Source organism: Hordeum vulgare, chromosome 5H (assembly GCF_904849725.1).
Source record: "Hordeum vulgare subsp. vulgare chromosome 5H, MorexV3_pseudomolecules_assembly, whole genome shotgun sequence".
Classification (NCBI taxonomy): Eukaryota; Viridiplantae; Streptophyta; class Magnoliopsida; order Poales; family Poaceae; genus Hordeum; species Hordeum vulgare.
In genome coordinates, this window is record NC_058522.1 from 562,726,436 (window position 1) to 562,735,646 (window position 9,211).

Sequence of the window (9,211 nt, forward strand, 5' to 3'; positions counted from 1 at the left end):
TTCTCTGAAATCTGTTATGATTCTTATGTGCATGATCATCAAAGCTTCATAAATCTCTTCGATCTATTGTTTTGGTTTGGCCAAGCAGATTGATCTTTCCCAAGTGAGAGGGGTGCGTTGTAGTGGATTCAATCTGACGGGTTTCTATATCCCAGTGACAGAAGGGGACAAAATACGTATTTCTATTGTTTCCACTAAGGATAAAGCGATGGGGTTAGTTCATATTAATTGAATTATATTTGACTACATCACGTCATTGTTCTCCAAGCATTACTCTGTTTTACTTAATACTCTAGATGCATGCTCGATAGAGCTTGATGGGTGAAGTAATTGTAATAGGTGTAGGCAGGAGTCGATCTATTTTCTTATGGACGTGATGCTTATATACACATGGTCATTGTCATGAATATCACATAACTATGCGCTTTTCTATCAACTGCCCAAGAGTAATTTGTTTACCTGTCGCATGCTTACTTTCATGAGAGATGCCCTAAGGAAAACTATGGCCACTCGTCTATTAACTTAAAAGTTTACAAACAATACAATACCTTGGTGTTCTTATTTACTTTTATTTGATTTTGCAATTTAGAATTAGCTATTACCAACCATACTACTTACAAGCTTGCAAATAACGAGTTCAAGAGGATTGATAACCCTCTTGCCTGCGTTGGGTGCAAGTGTTTGCTCTTTTATGTATAGCCGCGGAAGACGGGGGTTGGTTGTTACTCCTATTGGTTCGATAAACATTAGTTCTCTACTGAGGTAAATACTTACCTATATTGTGTTGCATCACTAGTTCCTCTTCATGGAAACACCAACGTAGATCACAAGTATCAGAAAGGATTTCTGACACTGTTGCCGGGGAGTATCATCAACCTACTATCAATAATTTCACAAAAAATATTTTTCTTGAAAGTTTAAAATTAGTGGTGCTTCTGCCTCTAGCACAGAAGCCCTTGAATATCCAACTTCCCCTTGTGATGAGAATGCTAAAATAAATTTTGAAGAAATTGCTAAAGAAAAACTTGATGATCCTGTGGATGATGATCCAACTAAGGGAGAGCCTATTATGCAAACAAAGAAACTCAACATAGGTAGTGGTAATATTATTGGGAAGAGTGTGATTCAAGATTTTTTTTCACTTGTGCGGGATCGTTGCCCTTGATAGGAGGCTGTATTGTTGCTAGAGCTACACGTTATAAGGATGCTATATCTTTACTTATAGTACAATTGGAAAGGCAATTTTTGTACATCCATCCTTTCATACAATGGTTCTTTCTAGAATTCTTTAATATACGGGAAGCTTCTACCAAACGTCTAGCCACTATATTTCTTGTTCAATAATTTAGTAATATCATGCAAGAGGCTAGAGATATTTTTGCTCATTATAGGGTTAACAGTGAGTGTCCACCCATAGAAGGGATTCTTTATGAGTTGGACGAAATAAGCAAACTATGATCCATGAATTATGTTGCTTATGATGAAAACCTTAGAAAGAAGGTTCCACTTAATGTCCTAGTTGCTAATATTTCTGAACATAATGATCAATTTGCTATACCAAAACTTGGATTGGGTTATGAGCTTGAGAGAGAATTAATAAAATACCTCTATCGAAACCTATACAATGAGGAGTTGACTATCACTTACGAAAAACGTAAAGAAAAGCCTCCAATTCCTCCCGAGGTAGACCTCACCGATCCTTCTGTTGCGCAATTCAGTCATTTCAATTGTTTTTTCTTACCAGTGAGAAAACTCGTCTTCGAGATGACACCACTTGAACCATATGCATTAAACCTAGCTAATGGCATAAAACAATAATGCTAGTTCGCAGGCAACCCAATAGTTATCTTTATTTTTCCTTTTTTACTTTCTGTTTGTGAGTCATAACATGATTATTGTGACTCTAACGTTTGGTTTTTGTGTTTAAATTAGTGTTTTTGTCAAGTAAAGACTTTGGGATGACTTGCATGTTGAGTAAAATTAATACGGTGCAAAAACATAAACTTTAGCGTCTAGTGCAACATTTCTTTAATTTTACTAGACATCTTTTCGATCTGAAACTTTTACACGGTATTGACATACAAATTTCTCAGTTCTTCCTAAGATTTCCAAATTTTTGGAGTTACAGAAGTATGGTACTTAACTATATCTTTATAGACTGTTCTGTTTTTGATAGATTTTGTTTTTACTTGCATAGTTTGCTTGTTTTGATGATTCTATAGATTATATCGGGAGTATAAGTCATGAAGAAGCTAGAATACAGTACCTTATGCAATAACAAATAAAATATGAATCAATTTATAACAGTACCTGAAGTATTTGATATGTTTCTTATACTAACGGATCTCACGAAGTTTGTTGAGTTTTGTGGGCTGAAGTTTTTAAGTTTCGGGTATTATCACGATGAATGAAGAAATAAGGAGCGCCAAAACCTTAAACTTGGTGATGACCAAGGCACTCCAACGTAATATAATGTGGGAAGACTCGAGCGTGTAAGTTTGGAATGCCCGACAAGACATTGATACGTCTCCAACATATTAATAATTTATTAAGTATTTATATCAATATTCTATAGTTTTTATATACTTTTGGCACATGAACACACCCATCGGGGAAAAACAGGAAGAACCGGAGGGCGCCGACAACGGCACGGATGGCTACTGCATCGTTATGTTCGGATAGAATAGGACACTCTTTCCCCGGATGGTCGTACAGCCTAGAAATTTCTTACTACTACATACTCCCTCCGTTCCTAAATATAAGACCTTTTAGAGATTACACTATGGATTATATACAGATGTATATAGACATACTTTAGAGTATAGATTCACTTATTTTGCTCCGTATGTAGTCTATAGTGTAATCTCTAGAAGGTCTTATATTTAAAAACGGAGGAAGTATATTTTTCTTGTCAGATATTACTACTACAAATGTGAAACCCTCAATGCCAGATAGCGTGGCGCACGCGCTCTTGCGGTCATGGAATGGATGGACATCTCTGTGGGAGTAGGAACGAAGCCATTCTATCCTTGGAGAAGACGAGGCGAAGACCAAGTTTTGTAAGCCGGATCGGACAAGGCTGTACAGTTTGTTTGGATAGAGGCTGGTTCGCGAAGCGATTTTTATTCTTCGATAGCAAGACTTGTCTCTTGACTCTTGACCTGTGAAATCGACGTTTCCCTAAACCAGCATTTGATGAACAGACACAGGCGCAAGCGCAACGGAATACGTCACCGGCTGGTTGCTGGACCCTTCTTCTGGTCTTTGTCTTATTTTTAACTCATGACACCGTGAGCGTGTCGTCGCAAAAAAGGAAAAAGAAAAAAAAAAGACACCGTGAGCGTGAGCTCAGCTTCCGTGCCGTTTCATGGGCCCTTCCATCTACCAGCGGTATGGATGAAGCCACCGCAGCGCACACGTCAATCTGCGCGTCCCAACGGTCGTCGCCCGCAGATTACCACGTCAACCCCGACGTTTCGTACACGTAGGTGAGACCACCTGGCTGCTAGCTCTTGACCGGGATGCTCGTCTGCCTGCCCCCTCTCTCCGGACTCCCGTATATAAGAATAATTACAACCGCGCAATCCAAACAGACGGGCGTTTTATCCGTCTTTTATTTGTGTGGGTTGTTATATTTGTCTTTTTTAAATGGATAGGTCGCGCATCCAATGCATCGATCTATTTATACGTTCGCACAGCTGGCCTGCATTTATTTTTTAATCACACATTTTGCTTCATTTTGAATTTGAACCTTATTTTTATTTCATCAAACGCAAGTTACTACATACATTTTGTTTACCAATTCTTCGCTTCGAAGACAAGACCAAATAAAACAAGAACAACAATTAAATATTTTAAAATATGTTCAACTTTCATAACTGCTTCTACTAGTTGTACTAAGATCTTCTCTATGTCTTTGTTGTTGTTCTGTGGATTCTTGAGCTTAACAACGTCTTTTTTCTTTGATGCTAAAGAATTAGACGTTGTTTCCCCTTTGTTCTCTGCTTTAGTGTCATCTATACCTTTTATTCTTGATAGAAGTGCACGAACATCTATCAATTTTTGTGAGATTAATAGATCGATGTATTCTTCTTTTCAATACCAAAAGTTTTCGTCCATCCTACACACAATGTTGAGCAAATAATAAGCTATCGAATTGCATCGAATCATCAAAGAGCAAAAGGCCAAACGAAAATCGTACCCCATCGTTTGTGCATTTCACGAACGCCCAACCGGGATGTTCCGGCGTCCAAGAAACATGTCGGACGACCTGCAGCAAGCAATCGTCGTACTTTATGAACGGCAAAGGTGAGCCAGCAAGCTTTTGGGCCAACGTCGAGCCAGGCCAGCTGCCGGCCGTGGCCTTGCCGACAAACCTGTGACGGGTCGGACTCGAGCGGCTAGTGGCTGAGTTGTGGCAATTCCTCTTTTGACGGCGGCGTTTAGAGCTTTCCTTAGGTATATCGTAAGAGCCGTATTTAGGAGTGTCGACCATGTAGACGTCATAGGTTGATGTCACGGTTCACTTGCCTGTTTGGGACGTGGTTGTAGGTGAGTGTGGTACATAGTTGCTGAGGTCTTCATCATTCGTGTTGATGGCCTCGTCGGATCCGTAGTTAAACACGTCACTTAGGCCTTCAACCTTGGCGACTAGGTGGGTGGTGGGTGGGATAAATATTTATTGATGGTCGACTTTACGTCCCATCCGATCATAAGCTGCGGATGAGATCACCAAGTTCTGAATCCGATACAGTACCTCGTTTACTTGCAAGAGCTCCTCCGCAACAAGGGGTTAGCGATACGCCGAGCTTATATGGAGAGGATTGCTTGGACCGCTCTAGGCGGGCTCGACCCTGTGGCCTTGCAGGCCAGGTCCAGTTCGAAGACTGGAGCAGCCTCCGCCGAGGCAGCCGTCAAATACGACGTCAAGGTTGGCTCCGGGTGGGTGTTCGAGGTGGCGTCAATAGGGTCGGATGTGGTTTCCTCCATATCTATATGTTGGACTACTTCCATCAGCGGTTCGGATCCGAGGATCAGGTCGGAAGGCAGCTCTGAAGCGCATACGTCCGAGGATTCCTCAAGTGCGATCACGATTCATCCCGATAGGACTAGATCGCCACGGGCGTCAGCAACATATTCTAGGCTCCCGAACATGATGACCTAGTTTGAAGCGAAGGTGTCGATGCGGCTTAGATGGCCACCGGGGTCAATGTGTAGTATTATACTACCGAAGGCAAAAAGTTGGTCGGGGACGAAGGCGCCACCGCAACCAATATTGTTGCCATCAATCCTGGCGATCACACAACAAGCTATCAATGAAAGCATGAATGTCGATGTCAAAACCGACACACCTTCGATTGGGGGGGGGGGGGGGGCTGTGTGATCGGATCGAGGATAACATGAAAGAACAAGAGGATTTTATCGAGGTTCATGCCTTGACGATGGAGGTAAAACCCTACGTCTTCTCTTGTTGTTTTGATGTTGTAACAATTACAGAGTTGATCTACCTCGAGATCGTGAGATTATGGACTAAACCCTAGGTTGAGATGTTGTGTACGAGTATCCTATACGGGCTAAAACCCCATGGTTTATATAGGAAATGGTGGTAGCTAGGGTTACATAAATGACGATTACCACCTACAAATCATATGTGGAACGAAGCATCCCTTCCTTGAAGTGCATGTCACGCCTTGGTAGAATCTGAAGTATCCATGCTTCGTCATTAGGCCTTCGGAATCCTTCTCTTTGATGGGCCTCCAGCCTAGCCCATGGACTAGACCACCTCGACTGTGACCCTATAGTCCAAAACTCCCTCAGGCAGGACTCGCCGATGCAGGCACCAAATGCAAAGCTTCTGCTCAAAAACTTGCATGCACCAGTAGGACAAACCCTAAACACCGCCAGAACTAAGGCCAAGCTAGTCACACTAGATCAACGTATTATCACTTCAGAAGGAAGAGGACATGCTAGAGCCTCCCGCTACTACATACCTTGCCACCCTGACAACCAATAGGTGAAGCCACCACCACCTTCACACAGATCTGGACAAGGAAGGAAATCATATTAATGCGAGACCTCCAACAACTCTAGGGTTTGCCCTCGTGGTTGCAACATTGGTTGGGGGGGGGGGGGGGGGGTAAATGATCCGGTAGCTTGCGGACTTGGCTGCGGTAAGCGATAACAATAAGGTATGATAGAAAGGCAAGGTTTCCATATCATGAGTAAAAATTACCAATGAAAAGAATGGTTTTTATGTTTCGCATATGACCAGGAAATTACTATCTATAAGTCGACGCTAAGGAAACCATCCGATGTTATCTTTGATAAGTGTCCCTCCCCCACACGTCGCCTCCTCTGGCGAAAGGTTCGTCGCCACCGGCACCTCCCCACCACCCCTACCTGCTTCGCCGCCGTCGGTGGGAACGCAGGCGAAGTCACACATTCCCTGGGGATGGTGGCACCGGAGCTCTCTTGGTCTATTGGCTCCCTGCGTGGGTGTCGTGGCCGCTTGGTGATGTGAGGGGCATGCCGCTCTAGGCATCAACATCTCCTCGCGGTGGATGGGTTGTGCGGCGGCAGTCAACGCTAGCTATGTATAACGGTGGAGCCACACTATGACAGGCACTGGAGTCAGTTCTGCCCCCCTACTCAGATCCATGAGGCCTTGTTTGGTTAGAGGCTAAACCACGTGTATTGGAAGGGATCACGGCCTGATCCACGGGGGTCATCCAGGCAGGTAATAAATTAACGTGGATCATAATTTAACCGTTCGGTTTGGACCAAGGCATGGAAAATCCAAGCCCAACCCACGGCTGTCCACCCCGTTCCACAGGGGCCAAAAGAATCGTCTAGCCCTCGTGGAACAGATCCACTATGACAGACGGAGTGGTGATTGACGACACAGCAAACACTATCGAGGAGAGCAGCGGCGGCGCAAGAAACTGAGTCGAGCGGAGCCGCCTCCGACAACGATGGCCATCTCTTCTTCTCTTCCCTTAAGCCTCTACCTCTTTCTCCTTCCCTTCTCTACTCCTTTTCCTCCTCCTCTGATCATTCCTTTTCTCCTGGATCTCACAGTACAACATGCATCCACCAGCAGAACCAAATAAGATCTGAGAAGAGGAGGTTTGACATGGATTGGCATATAGTGGATTGGTGACAGGCAGGGATCAACTCAATCCCCTGGTGGATTAGTTTTACTAGGGGATTAGTTCCCGTGGAACCAAACAATGCCTGAGGGTTGCGCTCAGATCCACACAGGGGGTACTCGACGGTGTGCCGCGATATGGCCGGCGGCGGTGCCCAGGAATTGCCGGTGGTGTGGTAATGTGGCTAGCTGCTTCCGGCAGAGTCTGCGTGGGGAATGATAGTTGGGCTGTTGTTGTCCTAGTTGGCATCTACTCCCATGTGAGCTTGGGCCGGCTGTGGTTTTTTAAAGCCTTCAACTTTGGTCGTAAATACATGATAACTTTTCAGTTATCGAGAATATTTGCAGCAGCTTTTTCCAGGTAAAAAAGGCTATCAAGATGTTTGTACGGGCTAGTAGTGCGAAAATTATCTGGCTCATTAGATAGAATTTATCGAAATGTTTTAAAACAAACTCTCTTTTTTGTGACACATGAGAAAAAGATCATTGTTTGAATTTTGTAAGGAGAGGGACATTTACTTCTCTAGAAAATGTTCATCTTTATGAAAAATGAAAAGTATAGCAGGATGCATCAATCCTTTAAAACACTCGGACCAAATGGTTTTGTCCACTGGTCCAGACACGGTTATTATAAAATCAGATAATTTGTGTAAAACATCAGATCAGAAAGTTAGCTTAGCTGATGGCGCATCATGTGCTCAACCACAAGGTAACGTCTCATTTTTTTTCACGCACGAGACCGAAATGAATAAGGATCGAGCGGTTTATCACCGGGATAAGTGAATCGTCCGGACCTATTGCTATATTTTAGTCGACTAGAAGTTAGCATTCTCGATATCTGAATAAGTGATCATACTTATATGTACACATATAAAGGAATGAACCAACCAATGGCTAACATCTACTCCCTCCGTTCCTAAATATAAGTCTTTTAAGAAATTGCACTAGAGGTCTACATACGGAGCAAAATGAATAAATATGCACTTTTAAATAAGTCTATATACATCCGTATGTAGTTTACTAGTAAAACCTTTAGAAAGACTTATATTTAGGAATGAAGGGAGTAAGTACGTCTACAAGTGTGCATGCATACGCATGCCAGGAACTCTGCACTAGAAGAACTACCCAAATCAGTCTAGACAAAGAGCTGGAGCAGAACGGGCAGCGACTGCGGCGTCTCGTCGCGGTGCCGGCGCATGTGTCCGCCGAGCGCCTGCCCCGTCTCGAACTCTTGGCCGCAGATGTTGCACCGGTGCTCCTGCTTCTGATCCGTAGTACTCTTGGGCTTGACGGAGTAGTAGTGATCGCCGGTGGTGAGGGCGAGCGCCAGCCCGTGGCGTCCGCGCAGGTGGCTGGTCCGGTGGCCACCCAGCGCCTGGAACGTCGGGAACGATCGGCCGCACGTCTTGCACACGAACTCATCCCCACCGGGGGCGGCGGCGCGGCGCATCTTCTTGTTGAAGTTGGCTAGGACGCCAAGGGAGAGCGAGAGGGAGAGGGGCACGGCCCGGTCTGCCGCTGCTTGCTTCATGGACGTTCGTACAAGTCGAAGTCTGGAAGAGCAAGGAGACGAGGGATCTGTGGAAGCAGATGGACTACTGGAAGCGGGAAGGATCTTAGCTAGCCAGGCACGAGTGGATTGAGATTTCAGCAGAAACCGGAGGTTGTTGTGGAGCGTGTGTGCATGGTTGGGCGTTTATATAATACGGGAGGGAGGGAGGGAGGGACGGCCGGCGAAACGAGTTGCTCGGTCGGTCGATAGCAGCCCCAGGCGGTCTCACACTCTCACGTGTACCAAACGTCGGGGCTGACGTCGCGATCGGCGGGCGACTCGGCTATCTCCATCGTTTCGCTTCCTTTTACTAGTAGCATCCACTAGGCTGGGCTATGGAGGTGTGACCTTTGGAACGCGCAGATTGACGTGTGCGCTGCGGTGGCTTCATCCATACCGCTGGTGGAGCGAAGGGCCCACGAAACGGCACGGAAGCTAAGCTCACGCTCACGCTCACGGTGTCTTATTCTGTTGCGCTTGTGCCTCTCTCTGTTCAGGAAACGTCCATTTCA

At 44.9% G+C, this 9,211-nt stretch overlaps 1 protein-coding gene across 1 annotated transcript; it reads right to left on the reverse strand.

The window, feature by feature from the left end:
• Positions 1-8,158: 8,158 nt before the first annotated feature.
• LOC123399226 (zinc finger protein ZAT7-like) lies at positions 8,159-8,802 on the reverse strand. The gene has a single exon (XM_045093653.1). The coding sequence runs from the start codon at positions 8,676-8,678 to the stop codon at positions 8,283-8,285; it is 396 nt and encodes a 131-aa protein (XP_044949588.1). The 5' UTR covers positions 8,679-8,802; the 3' UTR covers positions 8,159-8,282.
• Between the last annotated feature and the right edge of the window lie 409 nt (positions 8,803-9,211).

What these genes read in the sequence shown, in the direction of transcription:
- LOC123399226 (XM_045093653.1), bottom strand. Translation starts at nt 8,678, where the DNA reads ATGAAGCAAGCAGCGGCAGACCGGGCCGTGCCCCTCTCCCTCTCGCTC.